Source organism: Cryptotermes secundus, unplaced genomic scaffold, assembly GCF_002891405.2.
Source record: "Cryptotermes secundus unplaced genomic scaffold, Csec_1.0 scaffold1495, whole genome shotgun sequence".
Classification (NCBI taxonomy): domain Eukaryota; kingdom Metazoa; phylum Arthropoda; class Insecta; order Blattodea; family Kalotermitidae; genus Cryptotermes; species Cryptotermes secundus.
In genome coordinates this window covers 4,730-31,011 of record NW_019720595.1, presented here as the reverse complement: position 1 = coordinate 31,011, position 26,282 = coordinate 4,730, and the positions used below count along the sequence as shown (strand labels likewise).

The window sequence follows — 26,282 nt, the reverse complement described above, 5'->3', positions numbered from 1 at the left end:
ATAGGTGTTATTCTGCGTAGTCTTCCTGTGTGCGTGCCGCTGCTATTCTTTACTACGTGTTTGCACTTGGGACAGAGTTTATGTCATTTATTGTGTAGAGTGCAACATGATGCTTAAATATAATATTAATGCTGAATATTTATGGAAATCATGAAGGGAATATGCTAAAGTGAACTGAATCTGTAATCTGTTTTTCAATTATAAAACCACCTACAAATACAACCACCATATTACCAAAAGTTTCAAGAGGTTTCTTCATTACAAGATGGTGTCAAAGTGCAATACTTTGTTACCAGATTCACTGAAATTGATAAATTGTTTCATAGAAAGCAGTGTGAAAATCCCATAAAAAATAACACAACAGAATGATGCTACAATGTAGACATTCTCTCAGTAACAATCAGCAAGAAAGCTGTTTATAAATGTACAGCATAAATTACTTCATTTCCAGTCACACCATTTTCACCAAGAAGCTCATAAACAATTCAAAATTGTATATAGAATTTAAGGGTGACATATTCACCAATTCCACATTTGTCATACTACCGTTACTCTTTATCATGTCCAGTTTCTATTTACATACATATAATTCAAACCCCCCACATATAATACAGAATTAATTAACTCTAAATAGGAGAATAATTTATATTTCTGGACTCTGTTCACTTCCTAACAAAACCAGATGTTGGTGGTGGCCCCAAATTCTTGTTTTCTGTAGGTGGTGCTGTTGGATCCATCCCCATTCGTGGCTGGTAACTGCTTACAGAAGTGCTCGGAAGAATTGAGGATGCAGTTGGTCCAGATGATGGTGTCACCATTGCCGCAGAACTTTGCAGATCAACAGCATATGTTGTAACTGGGGATGAATCAATGTGACTTGACATGAAGGAGCAATCAGGTTGGACACCTCTCAGTCCTGTCTCCTTATTTTCTGCAACATGGTGTGATAGCCCTGGACCACTGGCATCAGGTAACGTATTAGAATATGAAGAAGAGCTTGATACTGGAAAAGTTGCAGGCATATTCTGTTGTAAAACCTCATTGTCAGCAGAAATCCCCATTGTAGAATACACTTCCTTTAGGATCATCAGCATTGTGTCCTCTGATTCCCTGAAACACAAATACTTGCAGATTTACACAACATTTTTACTAGGGCATCAGACTATTAGATAAATGACTGTCATATGTACTCATAAAGTTGATGAGAATATGGACATGCTCATCCTGATGTCACACACAGACAATTGGATTCCTTTGAGAGATATGTCAAACAACCAATGGTGAACACAAGTGAGGGATGTTACACAAATGGGAGTAGGGATAGTATGGACAGAGATACAAAAGGAGTATTATGGGAGGACAGAGAGGCATGGAGAAGGCATTCTCACAAGACAGCCAATCATGGTACAAACATGAACTGACAAAGACAGGTATGAGAGAGATNAGGGGAGGGGGGGGGGGGGAGATACAAACAGACACACTGAAAATATGTAGGTTCATTCCGTGTGCTCTTCATATGCATACAAACTGCTTAAAATGAATGCACAACACACAGATCATGCCTGTCCATTCGTCCCATTTGCACATTTATGAACTAGTCAACAGAAGTTCAGAAATTTCAATGAAATTTTGTACTGTATCTACATTAAAATTTAGTTCCTGTGCATGTAGCATAACTAACATAAGCCAAAACAAAACTCAATTTAATTCCCCAAGAACAGTATGTGATATTATCAATAACATCCATTACTTTTATTTGTGACCTCTTTTGACTTGGTGATATTCAATAAAATACAAGAAAAAAACTTATGCCTCTGTGCAGTGCGTATATACTTCTGAAAACCTTCATCAATAAGCAGATTTATATATGCAAATTATGAACATGCACTTAGAAAATGTGAATACTAAAAACTGGAGTATACATTTCTGCTTCATTTAAAAGGGAGCTTTTGATTATTTTCTTGCTCTGTTAGAATTTTCAACTGAACAGGCTCCACTGTATTCACTGATATGATACTGAATGATGTGAAAGGAAGAAACTGTGTCCTATTTTAAGGTATTCTCATAACACTTGCCTGGAGCAACTGAAGGAAAACTACAAAGCATCAAATGGGATAATCATTCTCTGGGTTAAGGTTCAAAACTAAAACCCCCTCACACACAAAGCAGGCATACTAGCCATTCAATTATGATATTCAGCAAGGGATGTTCTGATCATGCTTTGGTAAAGATGTAATACACCTTCATCTGCTGGATGCAATAATTTGTTATATAAAAAAGGATCTGTGTGTAATATAAAAGAATATTAACATCATCTAGTGAGATTGATGTTTTTTTTTTAATCTTTCATCCTTTACATGTTTTGGTCAGAGCAACCATCTTCAGAAGGACATTATCAATATACAGAAACTACTATTACAATGTCATAAATATAAAATTTTATTTTATCCTTTAATAATTACTATGATGTGCATGAATTTGTTAAAACATTTATAAATTATTATAATTAGTCTATTTACGAAGTATAGTTTAATTTTTTTTTTAATCTAGAACCAATTAAATGGGACACATCAGCTGTTGGTCTATGCCGATGATGTGAATCTACTGGGTGACAATGTAGATACCATGAAGAAAAACACATAAACTTTAATTGACGCAAGTAAGGAGGTTGGTCTAGAAGTAAACACTGAGAAAATTAAGTATATGTTGCTGTCTCGTCACCAAAATGCAGGGCAAAATCATGATATAAAGATAGGAAACAGATATTTTGAAAATGTGGCACAATTCAGATATTTGGGGACAACGATAACAGATTGAAACCTGATTCAGGAGGAAATTACGAGGCGACTGAACTCGGGTAATATTTGCTACCATTCAGTCCAGAACCTTTTGTCTTCTCGTCTGTTGTCCAAGAACATAAAAATTAGAATATACAAAACTATAATTTTGCCTGTGGGTCTGTATGGGTGTGAAACTTGGTCTCTGACATTAAGGGATGAACAGAGACTGATGGTGTTTGAGAACAGGGTGTTCAGAAGAATATTTGGACCTAAGAGAGATGAAGTGACAGGAGGTTGGAGAAAACTGCATAATGAGGAGCTTCATAACTTGTACTCTTCTCCAAGTATAACTAGAATGATCAAGTCAAGGAGAATGAGGTGGGCAGGTCATGTAGCATGAATGGGGGAGACGAGGAATGCATATAGGATATTGGTGGGAAAGCCAGATGAAAGAGACCACAGGGAAGACCAAGGCGTAGGTGGGTGGATAATATTAGAGTGGATCTTAGAGAGATAGGATGGGATGGTATGGATTGGATAGATCTGGCTCAGGATAGGGACCAGTGGAGGGCTCTTGTGAACATGGTAATGAACCTTTGGGTTCCATAAAATGCTGAGAAATTCTTGAGTAGCTGCAGAATTGGCAGCTCCTTCAGAAGGGCTCAGCTCCATGAGTAAGTAAGTAATTAAGTAAGAACCAATTTGGTTCATGTCCTTTATACTTCTCTCTAAATGAAGATGAGTTCTTCAAACAACGAAACAATGACACGGTATACATTCATCTTCCTGTGTAGTAGTGCCTGTATGTATTGATAATGTCCTTCTGAAGATGGTCTCTCAGACCGAAACATGTAAAGAATGAAAGATTGATGTTCCCATCAACTACAAAAACAGGGAGGATTTCGGCCTTTTTGTTGCTGTTATCAAGAAGTGCTGTATACAGCAGTAGTCTGATATTCTGATTATAAAATGCCATGTCAATCAGTTCAACACATTCACAGTAGAAATATAGTTTCCTCCTTCTACAGCTCACTACAGTCAAGAGGAAAGCATGTAACTGCTTTTTGCACTGAGATGGACTGAAAGCTTACAACTCATTTATTTCTTATTAGATGTCAATGACCAACTTATTTCTGAAAGCTGATATATCAGGTTTCATGACAAAGAAAAGTATCTCAGTGGCAGAAACAGAACAAGTTGCTTCACCTTTCTGAGCATGCTATGCTAGTATTCTCCAAGAAGACCGGACAAAACTACAAAGCATTTCACTCTGTGTTCAGTTTCCATGCCAAGATATGTAGTTGGGGGTCTCCCACATGTTAAACAAAAGTCCTAACAACTGCAATTCAGTATCAAGGCTACCTCACTTCAAACTATTTAAAAAAATTACTCAATGAACATGGAGGTTACCAGTAGCAGACATGTGTCTTCAAAACAAACAGGTACTCATTGAAGCTTTCGAGTGGTGCTTCCTGGAGGACATAATCAATCCTCCGACCACCATTAAGCTGTCCAACAGACACGTCCGGGTCTGCCTCTCCATCCGCCCCAGAATGACAACTGTCTGTCTCACTCTGTTGCTGTAACTGTTCTTCTAATACCTGCAGATAAAAACTGTGGTCATCCAAAGCAAACAAACACCTTCTAGTTGGAGGAGTCACAAGGTGAATTACATTTTGGAGTACACTGGATTTCATTCCAAACTGTAGTAGTTTTACAGGTCAGTAAAGAGTCTTTATGGTCATTTATTGCAACAGACTGTTTCAGACAAGGATTTAATGACAACTGACATTCACTGTACAGTCTTCCAAATACAGAACCATGTTAAAATGTAAAGAAATTTCAAATGCTTATGAGAATCCACCTTGAAGAAGGTAGCAAGTTACTCCAACAAATTAGTAATTCTGTCATTTCTGCCATACTTCAGGAATGACTCTGAAGGAGGCAGCAAGTTCTTCTAAAATGTGAGTAACTCTATTTTGATATGGTACTTCAGGATTAACTTTAAAGGAGACAGTAAGCTCCCCACAAATGTTCTTCCTTCACAAAGGGCTTTTGTTTCTTGAACAGCAAAATAATCTCTTTTTCTGAATATATGTCTGTTTACATGAAAAAGACATATATTTTAAAACTGTGAAATTAAATGATATCATGAAAGCAATGGATGCATACAGCATATCCTGAATGGTGTTCCTGGAATGATTCTTCTTCGAGTGACGCCCTCATAATCTGCTCTAACAGTTTCTGTTTAAAACTGATGAAAGCGACATTCTTACACTAATCAATGATGTTAGAAGGGCTCAAGACTAAGAATTTTTTTCAATTTTTAACCGATTCTTGGTTTATTTAACCTTTGGGATGATTTATTTAAAATAATAGTGTGTAGTGCTGTCAGTTTCTGCTTGAGAATTTAAATTTTAAATAAGGTTTCACTACATTTTATTAGATTTGGCATGGAAGGGCCGTTTTATTTTTACTATATTCTGCTAGGGTTAATGATTATTTTTCAACTGCCTACCTTATCTCACATAAAACAACACAATGATGTGTGAAGGATGAATTGGAATAAATGTGGATTAAAGCAGATGTGGTGTATCTGAAGATATTATCTAGCATTTGCCTAGAGTACTATGGAAGACCATGCAGAACCTCAGTCAAGATAGCCCACCTTTAGGTAGAGATGAACCCAGAAATTTCCAAATATGAAGTAAGAATGTTAATAATTAAACTATGACATTTCTTGATTACTGTTTGTGAATTACTTTGTCTACTTCCTGCTCCAGTGCCTGATCATCAGAGCGGTGAAACATTGCTAACTGGTACACAGTATTCCAAGTATTCCTCACAGATTCCATTAATCTTTGCTTCAAATCTGCTCCTACACGTGCCATGGTCTCTTTCAGTTCTGAAACAATGCATACCAAAATACGAATTAGTCCTACTCAAGTATTAAATGAACAGCTATTATTAATTATGTACATTATAGGATACTTCCTCTTGAAACGAATCATCTGGCTTCTGAGCTGAACTGTACAATTTTCCCACCCCTTTCTTTCAGGAGGAAATTAGACAGCTTTCTTTCCACAATACAAGATCTCTGTTTCTATTTCCTGTCCAGTTTAGCTCTATGAGATATCNTGTTGTGCTTTTACACGTCGACATATTGTAGCAGCGTCCACGCAGCAAACATAACTGTGTACATCTTAAACAACGACAGTGTTTTCATGATTGTACTATGTGCCTCTGATGACGGTTGTATTAAACCGAAACATGTAAGGCAGAAGTGATAAAGAAGTGACCTACAAATTGTTACACTCGACGGACTTTCTTTTGACTTTGAGATATCTCAAACTTTGAGTCAACCTCTCAAAAAATACAATGAAAATATATAAATAAGGTAAAGCCATGAAATATAATTATATTGGGATTCAATTGGCAGCAGGAAAATGACAGTGTCCCTACAAGAAAGGAGGTGGACAGCTGGGATGTCAAATCTTCCACTCAAACTTGATAGTCATACACTGTAATGGTATAATGTAATATGTATATAGCCATCATTCTCTGCGTCTTGCTTAAAACCATTAAAACATCATACAAACTGGATCTCTAGCTTTTCTGTGCAAAATCTGGCACTCGGATCCTTGGTTTGCATTCTCAATAACACAGTAAAACATCATCAAACTGAAACAAGTGCCTGCAAATATTCTTTTCACAAGAAAGTTTATGAAGTTGCAAAAGCAGTTACAAGCAGTGGACCGATGTTGATTTGTTTAATTCACCATGTGACAATGCTTCCTAAGTCCATCCAGTCTATGAACCTGGGTACATCACACCTTGTACAGAAGCCTTAGGGAAGGAAAGTCATGTACGGATTTCCCATCAGTGTACGTATCTGGACTGATTGAGCAACTTTTGCTTGTTGAAGTTAGTACCAACTTTTTGGAACAGAGGATGTTGTGTGGTCAGCGCAATAAATCCCCATGGTCGTTAATTTCGGTTTTTTAGACCAGAGCCGCTATTTCCTTGAAATAGCTCCTCAATTATCCTCACGAGGCTGAGTGGACCTCGTTTCAGACCCACTACTTCTCAGAAAATCTGGTAGCACCGGTAATCGAACCAGGACCTCTGGATCTGTAGCCATGAATTCTGACTACTATGCTGCGGATTTAAACCATGGAGTGTGTTTTTTTTTGTATGTATCTGGAAGTATGCTGAAAATAGACTTTAGTAACTTTCTGACGATGATGTAACCATCTATTCAACTAACTGATGATGATGATGATGATGATGATGATGTTCTATCAAACAATCAACCCTGTCACACTCTGAAGTAGCTAGAACATCTTGCAACTGCAATGTTCAAGTTTCCATTGCTGACTAGCATTATATCTACACTGGAGTAGATAGAAACATGCATGATGTTTACAGATGTCATGGCCACTACGCTATGCAGTATCTCATGATGTCATAACCACATGACTGGTTAAAGCCGGTCATAGTATGTTCTGACATGGTGACAAGAACTATTATGTATAAAGATATCTGCAGTTAGTAATGCAACAATAAATAAATGTTGAGTAATAAGAAGACCACCTCTGTGGTCTAGTGGTCAGAGTTCCTGGCTACAGATTCAGAGGTCTGGGTTCGATTCCTGGCGCTACCAATTTTTTCTGAGAAGTAGTGGGTCTGGAATGGGGTCCACTCAGCCTCGTGATGAAAATTGAGGAGCTGTTTCAAGGAAATGGCGGCTCCGGTCTAGAAAACGGAAATTAACGGCAGTGGGGAGTCGTTGCGCTGACCACATGACACCCTCTATCCGCAAAAGTTGGCACTCAAATTCGCTGACAAGCGGCTGTTGCTCAGTCGGTATAGTTCGCTTGCAGACTAAAATCACGGAGTTTGTTTGTTGTTTGAGTACTAAGAGTCTTACACAACTACATCTGATTATACAGTTCCCCCATTCTTCTACAAATATTGTGATGCACTATGCTTGATAACTTGACCACATAATTCAGCAAAGATACCACAGGAAGAAAACACTGTGAGATAATTCATCAAAACCACATGTACACTCATACTGTGTATTCTGTCCCATCCAATTAGAAGGTTAAATATACTGTCTACTTCTGACTACAGCCAGCTTAAGTTCAGGGAAAGTTACAATTTGATTACTTACCAAGATGCATTCTCTTCCTTCCTTTGTGATGAGGTATTAACACTGGTTTCAAAGTTGTTAATTCTGGATTAACTAAAGTCTCTATTCTGTAAGCTACAGGATCAAATGGATGAAAAATATTAAAGAAACCAGGACACGTTGGCAGCCGGAAATCTTCTCCCAGGGTTTCAATCCCACGCACAGCAACAAACATCCCTTCAACAGAAACAGGAATAAAATGACATAACTATATTCTAATGAATCAGACTGATTATCTCATTCACTCTTGTAAAAGGGTACATTTCAATTAGTTTTAACTTTGCTGCTGAACACATGTTCCACATTTTTGTAGTTAAAGATAATGGTCCTGGTCATACCAGGAGATGGGTATTCCATCGGTGTATTTGTTTTTTGCATAAAGTCATATTATTGCAGCTTCTATATAGGAAGGGAAATTGTTTGATTCAAAATCCACCTGTTACCAATCATTTGGTATTCTCTAGTGAATGTGTAGCTGTGAAAGTTCAAAAACTTGAAAGGTAGAATGTTTGACTCTGTCTGTCTGTAAATAAATAACTCATTTGTTAAAAAAAATGTTGCACTAATAAACTGAATCCCAGTGATAGTTTCACCTGAGGTTCAAAATGAGAAGCTCAAGAATACCTGTCTAAACCTTAGTTAGTTAGTTATTGGAGAGGGTGGGTTTCCCCATGCACTTAGACCTGTATTGGTCCACTGTGCTTCCCTCTATGATTTCTACCAGTCTCTATATCCTACCGGTACTGGTGCTTACCATCAGTCCCGCCCAGCCAGCGAGACCGGCTCTACTAGCTGAGAGGTATCTATAATGTTTCCCCCATCTACCAGAGGTATTAGAGACTGCTGTTGGGCGGGAAACGTCTGTTAATTTGGCTCAGTGACCTCCTTGGGAGATATGAGGTTCTTTAAGGTGCCGTAAAGCTACGACACGGGACCCACAGCTTAAAGTCCCTCCCGGAGGACTTGTTCCCTGAATTTTTCTGCCCTTAAAAATTCGATGACCTCCGCCAGGTATTTGAACCCGCGTACTACGAGTCATGAGGTGGGAACGTTACCTCTAGACTACGGAGGCCGCCTGTCTAGACCTTACTCTATCTTCTCCTATGGCCAGGGCCATTTCCCCTTACATTCTATGGTATTTACATACCCATACGTTTGAACGAACTAAAACTTTCTTACTACGTAACTCACAAACACAGCAACTTCAAATTATGGGACAATGATGCAGCATTTGAGCCTCATTCAGACCAGGTATCCTGATGGTTGTCCTTAACAATTTTTGCTGACTTCGTAAGGTGCTTTAAAACAGGCCATAAATGATTTCCATATGTAACCAGATACATCATCCATAATTATGGATGATGTATCTGGTTACATGATTATAATCATCCCAATATATTGTAACGTGTTTGGCTACTGAAGATGTCGTTCGGATTGTTAATTAGTTTATTTAACAACCTACAAGTCGTAACTACAATTAATAATGACACTGTTATGGGTTCACACACTTTACAAACTCTACACAATAATCTCTTCACTCTATCTTCAGTAGTCTTCACGTATTTATAACGTGGGAGTTATACAAGTGTCACTGAATTACACACTCCCAATACACAGTGCCTTCTCAGTTATCCCAAACTATCACTGATTATCACACATACTCTTCTAATCATGCATTCGGTTCTTCTTCTTCCATGGCTGCCATACTTCAACTGAGCTTATAACGTCTTCTTCATGTTCACAATTCACTCGCTACAACTGAACTTGGCAACTGCTAGACTTCCACTGAACTCCTTAGGCATTCCAGTTTCTCTTATAAACCCTCAGAAAGACAGCGGAAACCACATCTCACTTCCCTTTTGGGTAATTGTCGTGTTTACCGATTGCCTAGCAATAGTCTCTGCACAGACTCCCCTGTTGTGTGATGTCACAGCCTAGCGGGGAGGGGTGTTTACCAAGTGTTGCATAGTTACAGGATGAGTGGGGATATGCGACGTCACTCACACTTCCTTTTGCGCAATCTAAACATTCACAGAGTTGTCGCCTAGCAATGCGCCGATACAATCTGCAACTCACATTGTGTGTGTGCCCCGAGGCCTCTGTGGCTCAACAGTTCTTGCATAGAGAAAATATGTCACAATATCTTATTCAAAGGTATATAACCGCAGAAGTTGACATAGTCATAAAATAATCAAATACCCTAAAATCAACATCAGAAAATAACATGGTAGGAGAATGTTTATGAATCAATATCCAAATTAAATATTGTAAAGTGTTTTGCTATTAGAGACGCCGTTCAGATTGTTAATTGGTTTATTTAACAACCTAAAAGTTGTAGCTACAATTAATTATAACACTGTTGCAGGTTTACACAATTTACAAACCCTGCACACTATTCTATTCACTTTATCCTCAGTAGTCTTCACGTATTTATAACGCGGGACCTATACTGGTCTCTGTGAATTACACACTCCCAATATAACTGTACTACAGCACACACAAAGTCTTGAAGTCACACAATAAGTCTTCACTGGCTGACTTCTCAGTTATCGCACACTATCACATAATATCTTCCAACCACGCATTTGGGTCTTCTTTCCACGACTGCTGCTATATTTCAACTGACTCCTTCGACAGTGTAGTTCTCTTATAAACCTTCAGCCAGACAATGGGAAAACGCCTCGCTTCCTTGTTGCCTAGTCGCCATGTTTACGGGTGTTGCTGGGAATGCTATCGAGAGGTGTTTATTGCTGCATAGCAACCGCGGCACCCCCCGCTACGTCACTGTTGTCACCTGCCACATCACCGTGGGGGATTGGGGGGAGCGCTGACTGCCCCATCACCGTAGCAGCGGCAGCGCTGTTACGCCCCCGCTGGCAGGGGAGGGGGCGTCCTGCATAGCTCAAATACGTCACAATATTAAAAAATGCTTAATTTCAGATGCTGTAACACATGAACTGCATCCTATTTTCTAACAGTTTAATTCAAAATCTTACCAATTGGCGAGCCCAAAGCAAAAAAAGCTTTTGGTTGGAAATTAAGCTGTGGATAGGTGATGTAAGGCTGTCCTGTGCCTGCAGTCCCCATTACATAACTGACCCGCTGGTTCAGTTTACGTTCTGCAGGAGGTACTTTTGCTGTAGCACTGCCACCACTGTCGCCATCCTGAAAAGCAACATTAATAATTTTTATACCTCTGGAAATAAATAAATTTCGGAAATGCTTGCTACCATTCGGTTCAAGAAACTTATGGATTCATATACATAAAATTTTGTTTCATTTCAGAACTCTAAAGGTAAATGTAAAGCCATCCCTGTAACAAGTCATGGAGGCCCATAGGGCTGTGGTATGTTGTTGCTTCCACATTCTCTAACAGTCAGCTCACGGATGGTGGTGAGGTTGTCAGTCTTATAGACCAGCCACCCTTTACACCCAGGAAGATTCCTGGTGCTCATTTCTGTTAGAGGCTGAGCTGACCCCAGGACCACAGTGCAACTGGAAGGATTAGGTCAATTGAAAAATCCAATGAAATCACTGGGAATTGAACCTGCAACCTTCTGGCTTTAAACGTTACTGGAAAAATTATTTGTAGCATTGGTGAAATCAAACCCTGAAGACATAGTTGTGAAGCAGCAGATTACTTTCTACCATAATATCAACACAAATGGTTCTGAAAAAGCCTGTTAGTATTTCTTAGTGTTCATTTCATATATAATGAAGGTAACAACAGAGTAACAAGTTAATTTAATGTTTATGTTTCCTAAAAGTTTTTATTTATTTTTCTGAAAACTATCAATTGTGTATGTCTTCAGTAACTTCTTAAGAGAGAAAGAAGTTAACATGCACAACAACCAGTACATACTACAGATGCTCGCTCAGCTGAACTATCTCTGGAAGGGGGAGCAGGCTCACACACCAGCTGTTCTTCAGTTGGCTTCTGGTGACACAGCAAGTCAAATAAGATGAGGGATCCCAGACTATGTCCTCCTAATGACACACCACCTTCAAATGTAGGATTACGTTTTCTGAACAAGTTGAACAGCCGATTCACCTCTCTGCCAACAGTATGCATTATAGTCTGTGAAGTACAACACATTATTCTAATAAGATACAAGAAAGCAAAGTTAAGATCCTGATTTTACAGAAGTGAATCAGTATTAAATGCAGAACTGGAGTACTACTTAATATTGTATGATGATGAAATAATCATATGGTTACTGATTTCAGGAACTGGAAGGATGGTATATACCCCACATGCGTCATGACAAGATAAATGTAGTATGTACTGAGAAAAAGAATGGCTTCTAACAGATATGTAAAAACAGGGTAACCAAACAGTATACACGGTGCTAAATCCCAGAAGACTGCTTTCTTCATAGTCACCGCCGTGAAAGCCTCAAATCTTACATAGTTGTAACAAAGTTCAATGTACTCACACCATAATGAGAAGCTGTACAAACAACTGCAATCAAAGCGTACTATTCACCTTTATATCTAATGTGTCTGATGTTATTCTTTATACAGGAGCAAGCAAAAATAAACCTGAGAATGGTTTAGCAAGTAAACTAAAACAAATTAAGCAACTAATTACATGGAACAGATTTTTTTTTAGAAGATGAAAGTTGTCAAGTCATTTCAATCCAAGCAAATCGATATACTTCAAAGTAAAACAGGTAAACATCATAAAACCATATAGAGCAGATATGGATTATAATGAGGACTTCACCATGGTGACAAAAAGCACTGGAAAAATAAATTTCTTAATGTTACACATGGAAAGCCAGCGTGTAAAATAAGGACTTCTTCCCCACATCTTCAGTCATAATGGGTGTTTCATAACTAGCTGTCACTACTAGTCAAAACAAATATGATCCTGTTAAACTTCTGAAATCAATCATGCTCTGCAAACTGCACTTGTGAGTGGTCACAACACTGATCCTCCATCTGTTCTTGATACAACAAAATACAGTAAAATAAAATGCAACAAAAGTACAAAAATTAGGCCAAATTATCACCTGGCAATACACTGGACTAGTGTAGAAGAGGATGTCCAACAAAGTGTCATTCGTGAAATGGCGTAGTTTGGGGATGCTACTGAGCGTAATACTCTTCAGTTTGCGGTCTATTCCAGTGTCTTCCCCATGAAGCGTGGCATGCCATGAAATGGGCAATACTTCAATGCGGTTCACCTTGCCTTGTTCCATTGCTGTACGGAAATGGGACCGCACCAACTGAAGAGCGATGCTTCGGAGCTCATCCACTAAAATAAAGACCGTTATATTCACTTGAAAATGAGAAGAAAGAAGTTAGAAGTTAAGCTGCAAATGAGATATGAAATACTACTGATGCATAAAATGCACAAGTATACCAATATGAACTAATTACCATTATTAAAATAATATGTAAAATCACCTCTAATTTACTTCCTTTCAATGCTCAAATATGTACTAAAATTAGTTTTTTAATTTTCATTTCATTTAGTACAACAAATTACAAGGAATTACATAAACAATTGTAAAAACATCATAAAACACAAAGATAAATCAAAACTTATAAATATGAATCCCCGCGCACCACACTTATACGGCACTATTAATGTCCTTCTTATTATCCCTGTCCTATCCATTCCTTTTACTTGGCCAATCCACTGCAGTCATTTCTCTTCCAACTTTATTAAAGAATGGCAGAATTCAATTTATTTTATAAAAATTACATTTCTAATAATATTTCTTTTTGTTTCTTGCTCATTACATCCAAAAAACTTAATATTTCTTGTAAGATTTGAGGTTTTCATATTTCTTCAATTGTGCTTTCGTTTCTCTTCACAACAGTTCATGTCTCTGCACTTAAACAGAACTGCTTTAAAATATAATTTATAAACTGCTGTTTTGGCACCTCTCTGCTCCATAATATTCCTTTTATAATGTGCTGGAATTCAGAACTACTTTTATCCTATGTTCCTTATTCTGAAAAAAATAAAAGCAGGCCTATGAGATCACCTGCTTGTCTGTGTGCATGTGTGTGTCTGTATCTGTATCCCCACTATTAACTTTAGAATGCATGAACCGATCTTTATTAAACTTGTATGTATATCATGGCACCTAACCCCATTTCAATGGCATAATTCACAAATATCTCTCATCAGCAATACCAATATTACAGCCTCTCAAATTTCTAAGGCAAAACCTTATTACTGCTTGAACACCTGTATCATTCTTCATGAAACTTGATATATATCACACTACACAAAGCCACCTCAATGCCATACTCTGTAAGCCTCTCAAATTGTTGTGGTAATAACTCAAAATTTACTTAAATGCCTAAACCTATCATCATGGTAACTGGTATGTATATCATGCCACTCAAGCCAATTTAAATGGCGCACTTCATAAATTCTCATCATCAGTAATAACAACCTTACAGCCTTGTAAACTGCTGAGCCAAAACCTTAATATTCATATGTACCAATCTTCATGAAACTTGGTATGCATTTCATGCCACCTGAGCCCATCTTAATGGTGCACTTCATGATTTATTTCCACCAGTAATGCCAACATTACAGCCATTCAAACTGTTGAGGCAAAACCTCAATATTGCTTGAATATCCATATTAATCTTCATGAAACCTGGTAAGAATATCACGTCACGAAGCCTTCTCAACACCGTAAATCATAAATTCCTCCCATCAGTAATACAAATAAAAATCTAAACAGTTCTATCTTCCGGGATATAATGCCATGTAGCCTGCTGAAAGTCAACCAACGTTTCTGAAGAACATATTGCCTCCATCTTCAGAGTCAACCAGCCAAATAAGAAACCAATGATTATGCTTACCATCTGCTTTCATGGTTTCTTGCTTGGTTTTTTCTTCAACTTTGAAGATGGAGGCAATATGTCCCAAAATGTCAGTTGACTTTTAACACGCTCCATGGTGTTATATTCCAGAAGACAGAAATCTTCATAACCACCAATGTAAGAACCTCAAATCCTACAAATAAACATCTGTCCTACAGTCTTCATATGTCAAGTTGTGTAATAGCATGTTACAGATTAAAAAGTTGTTGAAGGCCAACTCACCAACTTCTTCAACAGTTCTGAATTTTAGGTCACACACTGGACCAATGCCATGGACAAGGAATAAAAGGTGATCAATCTTCACTGGCTCCCCTTCATCAATATCAAACTCATCTACACCACGCTTTACAACACGAGGTCTTGATGGTGTTTGCTACAAATGAAATAAAAAACAAATCTAAGGATTTGTCATGGTTCAGCATAAAATTGATTACAATATAAAAAGTTTGGCTTTCTTAATAACATGCTCCAGGAGAGTCTTATATTCATTTAATGAAACTGCTTCAATTGCAAAGGACAAATGATGTATGAAGATGACTGTGAATGATGAGTATCTGGAAGATCATCATGGCCTATTTGAAGGTTCTACCCTGGCTGAACAACTTGCTGAAAATGTTACTACGTAGGTAAGTAAATAAGTAAGTTACAAATGGATATAGAACTTAACAAATAAGAGTACTGATTTGAAAAATGCATTAATTTCTCAACATAATCCCCCTGTACACTGAGGCACTTGTCCCATCGTTTCACAAGCCCCAGAAAACCAGCAGCATAAAATTCTTTGGGCTGCTGTCAGAACCAGCTGTGTTCACATGGCATGGCCTACCTCATAATGCATGACAGGTTGCACACTTCTGTTGAATGGCCTTACGAAGTTTCCTGAGGATGTTACAGTAGGAGTCGGCACTTACAGTTTGTCCTTGAGGCTGGGATGTGGTGAGCAGTATGGCTTCATGATCCCAGAAGATGGTGAGCATCACTTTCCTGGAGGATGGTGTCACCTTTAACTTTTTTTTAGCAGGCGACGCAGGATGTTTCTACTGCATTGATGCACGCTTTGTCTCAGGCTGGTAATGGTGAATCCAAGACTCATTACCTGTGACAATTCGGGCTGGCATATTGTGTCCTTCAGCATGGTAGCGATTCAGATGCTGTAATGCCAGGCCCATTCTTTGCATTTTGTGTTGAGGGGTCAGCATGCATGGTACCCATTGTGCACAATTTGTGAAAACCTAACCTGTCATGCATTATGAGGTGGGCCATGCCTGGTTCCGACAGCAGTCCAAAGAATTTTATGCTGCTGGCTTTCAGGGGCTTGTGAAATGATGAGACAAGTGCCTCAATCTAGAGGGAGATTAGGTTGAGAAATAAAAGCATTTTTCAAATCAGTACTCTTATCTGTTTAAGTTCTATATCCTTTTGTAACTTACTTATTGACTTACCCTCGTAATATCTACTGAACGCAGAATCCCAAAGATAAAGGCAATCATAAACTTGATTCTCTACATGAAGTTAGCTTTAGATTGGATTTCATTTGTACTGGGTTAAAAATCAACTTTGAAACTTCTACCAAAAGAGTGGATAGACATAAATTGAAATGATTACTGTGTGTAAGAAAGAATAAAAAAATAAAGGTTCCAACTATGGTGCGGACTGAACATCAAGTCATCTCATCTGCCTCCTTGTGGTGGGCCCTGGAAGCAGCAGGCTGGCCTGCCTGGAGGCAGACAGGTTTGTCTGGCTTAATAAGGGTGGTTGTGCCCTTAGGCAGGGTGTGAGCTACCATGCCAAGTCCTGCATAGCAATGAGGGAAGTGTGGTGAATGGTGCCCTTGGAATACACGGTGATATCCCACTGTAAGCTAGCCATCCCCTTCATGTGGAACTCTTGTGTTGGGTGACAGATTTTCTTACAGCAGCAAAATTTATCACGGGCTCTAATAAGGTTCACAGAGGGTAATGCTTTCAGTGGAGGCAAGCAACCTGGCCTGTGATGAGAACTGCACCGGCTAGCAGAAGTGGCCAAGAAGAGGAAGGCTCCTTTTAAGGAACTGAGGGCTTGGCTGGACCTCAGTTCTGGGCTAAACAGCTTTCCCTTTGTCAGTGTCATGGAAGAAGAAAAATTCCCCCGCATCAGTCAGCCCAGTAGTGTGGTCTCCTGTTGTTATAGAGGTGTCTTCCCAAATCAGAGGGCTTAGCAGTTGGATCTTCTGCTCTTATGGGAATGGCCAAATCTCTCAGGGGCTCTGGTGAGGGGTCCTCTGAAGGAGTGGCTGAAAGAGATCTCATGATGGAAAGAATAACTGGAAATCCTCAAAGAGAAAACTTAGGATAAGTTGTCCCCACTATTTGGGGAAGTGAAGGAACGAGTCTGAACTCAGTTATGGGTCTGGCTGCTGACACCAGTAGTGGGGGCTCTAGTATCCCTGGAGCATGCAGAAGGGTGGCTGGAAGGTCCCTCCCATAAGTGCTCTGAGTGGGGTTTCTCAGCTTGCTTTCTGCTCTTCTGCTGCTTCGAAGAGGCAGACAAAATCTGTCATGGACTCTGGTGAGAAGTTCACTGGTAGTGATGCTACAAGAGGACTCCTCATGGGCATGAGTGAGTCAGCTGGTGCTCAGTCAAGGGTCTAGCTGGGGCCATATAGGGGTTCTGCTGCCCCTGTCATAGGGCAGAGGATTGCTGGATGCTATCCACCACCACTGCTGTGGGGCTTTACCTCCCTGCTTCATTGGGCTCATGCCAGGTCTTCTTCTCTTTGCTGCTGTAAAGTGGAAGTAGCCAAATCCCTCAGGGGCTCTAGTGAGGGTTAACTGAGGGCAAGACTGTAAGAGGTCTCTTGATATGGGTGAATAACCTGATAATCAAGAAGAAGAATTAGATAGACTAGTGAAAAGCAGGTCAGTAGAGGAGGCTGTTCTCTAACAAACCAAGGTATTGGCTGTAGCTCAGTTGCAGGTCCAGCTGGGCGATTACTGAGGGGTCAGCTCTACCTGTCACTGAATGACAGTACATGGATGTAGATATCCAAAGAAATGAACTTCATCTGGCACCACAGGACTCACTTGTTGGACCTTACTGCTGAGATGTAGCAGCAGTCAGCTTTAAGGACTTGGTGAGGGTAACACTGAATGAGGTCTCTTGAGGAGGGTGCATAGTCTCTCCATCAGGAAGAAAAGTTTGCCTGGCAGAACAGACTGGTCAAGAATAGACCTTTTCTGGGTGAAACAGGGTTTGGCAGAGGCTCAGTTATGGGTCCAGCTATGATCACTGGTGGGGGTTCTGATATCTCTGTTGCAGAATGACAGATGATGTCTGAGATATTCCACTGCCCGAAGTTTAATAGAAAATGGCATTGTATAAGTGGCCAGCTTAGGTGGGCATGGATCTGTGACCTTGGTTCTGCATGGGTAGAACCCTTTGGTAATAAGAGGGCCTCAATTTTGATAGTGTTAGCTCCAGCTAAGGTCAAGGCTCTTAAAGAGCCCAAGGAACACTGTGGGTGCACAGCAGACCACTAGAGATCAGAACACTTAAGGGGCTACCAGTGGGTGTTGCCCCATGTCAATGCAATGGTGGGGATAAAGCATTTCCTACAATAACAAAGTCAGCCATTTAGAAGTTCTCAGCTCTTATGGACATATCAGGTTCACTGATATATCCACAAAATCCACCACTTACCTTATACATAGTCTGTTGAAACAAGTCCACACCCTCACATCTTATTTCTCTACAATCCATTCTTATATTATTTGCCCATCCAAGCCTATACCTCGCATATCACCTCTACTGTTCTAAAACGCTGTATGAATATGAAATATCCCTCAGCAATACTACATGTTCAACCCAAAATATTCCCCTTAACTTAACCTCTTACATTGGAATATGAAGTCTGACTTCTGAGACAAGATGACATCCATTCTGGGCAACAATGTGGTAAGAAATTCATGGCCACTTTCAAATAACCTAGCCTTTACATTTTATATTGTCACAAGTAAAAATTAGCAAAGACAAGAATATATGCCAAGAAACTGATGTCAATGTGAATTCAAATGGCTGCCATACACAGAGCACCAGGACATTTAAATACAAACACAGGATGACATAAATGTTTGAAATGAATGATAACATTTTGATTTGTTACAGTCGCTTCCAAGTGCCTGAAATTTGCCACATTTTAAACTGACAGGGGAATGAAAAGACATACAGAAGAATCTCATTCCAGGCAGTCTGAAATCCAAGTTCTGATCCTCAGACAATTAGGATCTAATATCATGAAGTTCAGTGACGCTAATATAAACTCACAGGTGTATTCCCCCATGCATCTGGTGATGTGGCTTGCAGGTAATGGACCATAACATTAGGTCCATGGAAGACTACTGTTTCCTTATTGGGCAATTCAACAATTCGATGCCAGACATTGCTTGTTGTTGCTATCTTAAACTCTTCTTCCAATCTGGTAGATACATTCTCTTCATATGGAACATAGCGAGTGTCAGTTGACCCCTTATAGAACCAGGAACAGCGTCGAACTTCGGATGGACTTTCCTGCCAATATACAGATGATCTCTGCCGTCGAAGTATGTTCACATCATACCGTCCACCATCTGTTGGCACCAGTGTTTCTGGGGCTATTTCAGCTGCAAACAGAAATTATTACAAAATTATAAAATAAAAAAAATAATTTATAATCACTTTAGACCCTAAGCACATAATGGTACACATCAATTCAATTTGATTTCATCATTTTCCATTACTGGAGTATCTACCCTGTACTACATAAACCATGTACATCTCTGTCTATATTAGAAAATTTTAGTTTGCCATAAGAATATACCACAAGTTAAAGGAAAAATTCAATACGAATAATACCCCCCCACCAAAAAAGACCAACAAATTCCGTGGCTTTAGTCTACAAGCGAAATATACCGACTTAGCAAGCGACCGCTGCTTGTCAGCGAAATTAGTGCCAACTTTAGCGGTTAGAGGGTGTCGCATGGTCAGCTCAATGAATCCATATGACCGTTAATTTCGGTTTTCTAGACAGAATATGTATAATACCTACATACTTTTAGTTCTTTAGGAAACCATTAGTCCTCAGAATTTGCTTCCCTTCATATGGTGCCAAGAAAAGTATTAGTACAATACTTCCACTATATCATGGATGTCTTCATAACATGGTTATTACTGGAAATTTGTAGAATTATTCATTCATACTTCCTGCCAGGCATTGTACACAGATGGAAGCATCCATGGGACAGCAGCTGCCATATGTTCATCCCAGAACTTCCTGATGTTACAATGGCTATTCAGAAAGTAACCTTTGTTTATTTTAAGCAACTAATGTAGGAATGGTGATGAGCTTGCACATGCAAGGTAGGATCACATGATTCATTGCCTTGTAAACCATCACATAACTGGTAACCTTGTGTTTGTTCTTGTCTCCACAGAGTAAGGTATGATGGGTCCAGTGACTGATAATCCTGTGAGCTGTGAAATTTATACCGTTATCTGCTTTCTTCATGCTAAAAACAAGAGTGCTGTGGAAATCCATTGTGTATTATGCACTGTTTACAGCCAAAATGTACTGAGTGAAGTAATTGTAAGACAATGGTGTAGAAAGATCAAAGATAGGTGGGCAAACAAATGGTCATGATGAAGAGTGAAGTGGTAGGCCATCAGCATTGAGTGATGACCTCGCTCAAAGTGTTGACCATAAAATTTATTAAAGACGGCACTTCACAATTATAGACTCCCATGTGAATTTCCACAAATTTGACGCACTGTTCTCTACAAGTCTATCACAGTTAGGCTAGGCTATCATAAGTTTTTCACAAGAATCTTGCAGCAAGATGGGTTCCAGAAATCCTCAAAGGTGCACACAAAATGTAGAGAATGGCTTCAGCTTTGATTTTTTTAGAGTGATACCACAAAAATGGCGATGAATTTCTTGACCACATCATGTGAGTAACAAGTGATCAAACCTGGGTTTCAATTGTGTGTTGAAATCAACGAACAGTCTTCAGAAGAAAGAACAAGGATTCGCTGCAAATGTGGCATGTTGTCAGAATCTGAACACACAACAGCAGTTACTCTAAAAATGTGACCATGTGATTCTTACCTGTGGGGCATGCTGAAAGACAAAGTTTACATCAACAATCCACACTTCGAACATTTTGCAACAAGAGCTCTGTTGAGGATTTGGAAATGTCTTAATGAGCTGTGAAGCTTGACTGCAGCAGATGGACACCATCTTGCACAGTTTATTGTAAAGACAAGCAAAGTAATAATAGTGTGACATATCTGCGCTATGCAGGACACCTCCACCCCCACTAGTGGTGACATAACAGCATCGGAGCGCTGCCACTGCTACGGTAACAAGCCAGTCAACGCTCCGCCACCCTCCCCCATGGTGACATAACAGGGGACAAAGCTGGTAACACGAGGAAATGGGGAATGGTATAAAAAGCCGGCTGAGCAGTATGTGACCAGAGTGTGTGATCAGGAGTGACACAGTGTGGATCGTGAAGTTTCCGAGTGCAGTTGCAGTCCAGCATTTGCCGGAGTGAATGGAAGTGACTACAGCAGAAGACACAATTGTGATATTGCAAATGGCAGTACTTGTGAAACTGTAAATTGTGTAATTGTGAGAGCGAGTGTTCAATAAATTCACTATATCCAAGATGGCGTGGAGTTACTTGTCGCATGACATATGCCCAACATGCGACAAGATTTATTAGCCAAGAGAAATATTTGTAGCTGTTATTAATAGGAAGAAGGATGCACAACTAATCAGGTTCTGTGCTACATTTATCTGGGGAACTTCTGTTGGGCTTATTCTGGTATGGCGGCATCATTAATGAAAACCTAGTACTTACTGGAAATGAATGCTTCTTCTAGAGCAAGAGAATCCACCATGCTAAATGGCTGCCATAAAACCTTGGTTTCAACTTCCTTCCTGAAGAACCAGTGGTGATACACGGGTCGATACATTGCTCCCTGAGCCTGAAACAGATAGTCAACCTCTGTAAAAATACCTAGCTTCCTAGGATCAGGTCCCACACAACACACCAATGCCCACAGAAACATTTTTCAAATATACTTAAAAGCACAGGCATTTCACCAAAGTAATTCCATGAAAATTTTTTATTTCATGCATTCTGTTGTGTTGTGATGGTTTTAATAAAGAAATTCCATGAAAAATTATTTTAAAACAATTCTATATACAAAATGGGGGATGAGGATATAAGGTATTTCATGCTACTACTTTTACTATGAGTGACTGATTGGTATAGCAGTTGTTCCAACTATGTATGCATTTTAGAAGCCATGTGAATCAATGCATGTTCCAGCAAGAACTCTTTTTGAAACTAAATCAACTGCGCAAACACAAAGGTGTTTTAACGTTGAAAACGTTATTATATGAGGGTGCAAATGAAATGAAGCTGTAAGTAACAGAAATGTAACAATTTGTGATTACTGATACCTTCGCTACTAAGAAATCAAAGTCTATTGTAGACTTCGTTACCTTGGAAACGTGCTTAGTGAAGCATGTATATGGATCTGGACATATTGCAAGTGAAATGTGTTCATAAATGTGAGCATCTCAAAAATGCAGCCCATTTTGGTCCATCGCTTATGGTTTAGCAGTTACCATTTCTTTGTAACAAATAAGGCTAATACAAGTCCACTGTTTGGTGGATGATGCAATACTATAGGCAAGCTGCCAGCATATGATGTCACACATTGGTAAGATGTCCACTTGTAAGAGTCCTGCTGTACATATTGAGCGTACAGGAAAAGGAAGCGGTCAGAAGAAGATGACTGTAATAATGTACCAACACGAATAAAGTTAAATGCCGAACGACAGAGTGAACACAGAGTAACACGCAAAAGGTTATACGCTGAATGGTAACACTCTATAGATTACTGTAACTATACGATACAAAATAAAGTCTTCAATGGCTGCTTGCTAGACGTTGCTCGGTAATGAACCTTACCCAGTTAACACTTTACAGCTGAATATTCAACTACTGAACTGTCTTCTGAATTCTATTATGAATGAATGAACCCTCTTTTATAAGGTCAGGAAGACTGAACCAAGTTATTGGTCTCCTGTATCTGTCGTAGCAGAAACATCTGGTGATCCCAAGATCCCTGGTGATAGCATCCACGGAAACCTTTGTGGGATCTGTGTTTACATGAGAATGAATTTTAGTGAGCCATTGCCTAGCAAACGGACTTCTGCTTGTTCATTGCTATTGTGGCTTTCAGGCGGTGTTTATCAAAACGCTGCCTAGCAAATGATGGTTGCAGCATTTGATATAGACCCCCTTGTATAAACGTTACAACATTATCCAACATTTTAAAATGTGGATAATGTGCATGAAGATACTTATGAATTATATGAAATCAAACAACGTTTTCAATGTTAATCCTATGAACCAAGGTTCCCCAATCATTTTTGTTGTGAGTTGCTTGTTCTGAGACATGGTAGTGTTCCCACAAATAATGCTATTTTAGAGTGTACTGACGATTTTAATATTCATTGCAGTGTAGTGAATAAGTATGTTGACTCTACATGTTCAATTCACACAACAGAGATCATTGGAAGAGTCCAAACTGTACTGCAGCAGTGTCCATTGTACTCAACGAGGTGACATGAAGTCTCCTTAAAAATCTTCGAAGAATAAATAATTAATTAATTAAAAGTGAGATAACTAATGTGTATTCTTGCTGTTTCTTAAAATGCCCCTCCCCCCCCGAGATTTTCACCCGGTCTCCCATACCAGCCCTAAGACAAATGTCATATCCTCATGCCCCAGTGTATTATAGAGACCATGGAACCTGCTATGTGCTTATAATGTTGCAAGAATGGCTCCAGAATAATGCCCACATGAAGAAGAAGAAGAGGCATGTTTAAAACATTCCGTCAGTCAACCATTCACCAGGACAGCAAATCACTAGCTTCTATTCCACTTTCTAGTATTAAAAAAATATTAAATATGTCCCTGTGGGCCTAGTTCCTTACATAAGTTTCCAAGTATGTGAAAATGAAGTAAATAATTTTGTGATGATCAACAGAAAGTATTCTTTCATTCAAATTATTATGTGCACAAAATTGGGTTCTATTCTCATTTCTCATCTCATAAACTACATCAGATTTTGGTGGAATATGGTTGTGTGTGTCGACACTAAACACTGTCATAAAAAATTAATTTTAGGGTTACTGAACATACACTACCTCTACATTACAAAAGGTGCAAATCAAATCAAGTAAGCTTTTTATATTGTTACAAGGCAATGGGTTGGTAAACAAGCCCCAGTGAAGATAGATTCTTGGTAAACAGTCCATTGCTAGGTCACACAACATTAGGACGAATGTTTATATCTCATTGCTAAGCAACAATCAGTACGCCAATGGATTGGCGAGATAGCTATCATGTGACTTGTTTTCAATGTGGTTCACGCCATAACCAGTGCTAAGCAACAGAACTATAAATATGTCTACAATAATAGGCGTTTTCTATGGGGTCAATGCCAAAGGTTTATAGGGGATAGTGAAAGTCGTTTGCAGTCAGTCACAGCTGAGATGCCATGAGTCAAGGACATGAAACTGTCACCAAAGGGAGTTGTGAGGATTCTGATGTGAAGGGTTAACAGACATTGAAGACTTTATGTGCTATTATTACAGTTATGCTGAGAGTGTAAGAACTAATTGTAGTTATGACTAGTGAATATCCAATAAACCGATTCACTAATCCAAACCCACGTCTTAGTCAATGATACATGTGATACACTGAATTGCATTACTTTATTTGGAAACAAATGTTGCTAATTTATCATCAAATCAGCCATCTCTTTCGGCAGATATGAAAAATCAGACAGCATAAAAATGCTGTAATTTACTTATGCCTGTATAACTTCAATAAACTTACAAATACAGATAATAAAACATTTAACTCAATGACAAAATTAATCTCCATTCACATTATATAGCTCTGAGAAGCTGGGACAGCACAATCAATGCAGCAACTGGCTACAGGATGGCTGAGGGGTTGGAATCCTAAAAGAGGCAAGATGTTTCTCCACTTGATGCCATGCAGATTGGTCTTGGGGCCCACCCAGTCTCCTAGACAATGGATATCAGGGGTCTTTTCCTCAATGATAAAGCAGCCAGCACGTGAAGCCAACCACTCACCTCTAACTAGTGCTGAGGTCAAGAATATATGGATCTATATATCCACTTCCCCATACATCTTCATGGCGNACATATACACGGTGCCAAATCCCAGAAGACTGCTTTCTTCAACTCACTCGTTTGTCAAGTCAAAGTCACATTGCGACTGACGGTCGCGGCACGGAACCATAGAAAACGCCGCACTCCCATTGTTGCCTCACGTGTATTCGGCCGCGAGGTGTTTCGCGGTCAGTTACCTAGCAACACTGTGTCCATCCACGTTACTATATTTTCAGTAGCATTTATATCTTCTGGACTTTCATTAATTTTGGCAAGGGTTCGCTCCCAATTAGTCCGAATTAGTGAGGTCTAAATGTATTTTAATGAGTTAGTTGGGAAAAGTAATATGTCCAATGGCTGAAAATCAAATACGTTCCTTCTATCCACCTAATGATTCAGTTTATAGCTCTATGGAGCCCAACATCTGTGCTGTTTATTAGATTTGCGAACAATGAAGTTTATGCCTCTACATAATATGGTTTGTTAACAATAATTTCTACGTGCATCAAATAAACCATTAGGACCAACTGCTGAGAACACACTCGAAAATTCTCTCTATTCCAATTTTGCAACAAAAATTTTCACTCTTACTTTATCGACATAAAGAGCGAGTTGAAAGGAAACGCTCCCATGACAATCAAAAGTTTGTTGTACTATACTATTAAGCAGATCCTCATTAAAATGAATATTAATATTTTGTCTGCTAAGGGTGCAACCCAACCTGAAGACTTTGAAATAAGCTTGTTACCAGATTAGTAAACGATGGCGGAACCACTGAGGGCGGAGCCTGGTTCTCAGCATTCACTGGGGACTGGTACTGCAAGGGTGTAGGGGTCAGTGTGGCCGTTGCTGTTGTCTGTGGTACTTCCATTGCAACACAAGGTGCTACTGGATAAGTTATTGAGGTAGGAAGAGAGAGGTTGCTGAAAGGAATGATAGGAGGTGTTATGGAAGAGGATGATGCAGACAGCCCTGGTGGCCGTGCGTAAAGTGGTTTCCTTTGGCTACCAAGTCTGTAGGTATTGGTGGTCTGAGCTGTAGAAAATAAAATAAAATATATCAATAATAATAATAATAATAATACAGAACAAAAATCTTACTAATCATTACACATTAACTGAAATTTAAAGAAATGCTGCACAGAAATATATCTTACCGTTTTGTATTTTACTCAATTTCAATTTACCCATGACATCTATATTTTTTTGGCAATTTA

At 39.1% G+C, this 26,282-nt stretch overlaps 1 protein-coding gene across 1 annotated transcript; it reads right to left on the bottom strand.

Moving 5' to 3' along the window:
• LOC111870350 (phospholipase DDHD2) lies at nucleotides 1–26,094 on the bottom strand (the record flags this gene model as incomplete). The annotated part of the gene is given in 11 exon segments (XM_023862561.2): nucleotides 1–1,110; nucleotides 4,191–4,381; nucleotides 5,543–5,685; nucleotides 7,957–8,151; nucleotides 10,971–11,139; nucleotides 11,837–12,052; nucleotides 12,990–13,234; nucleotides 15,052–15,202; nucleotides 19,132–19,466; nucleotides 21,705–21,831; nucleotides 25,815–26,094. Coding segments are annotated over 11 exon segments (2,500 nt in total), but the record flags the coding sequence as incomplete, so codon positions are not given.
• Nucleotides 26,095–26,282: the final 188 nt, after the last annotated feature.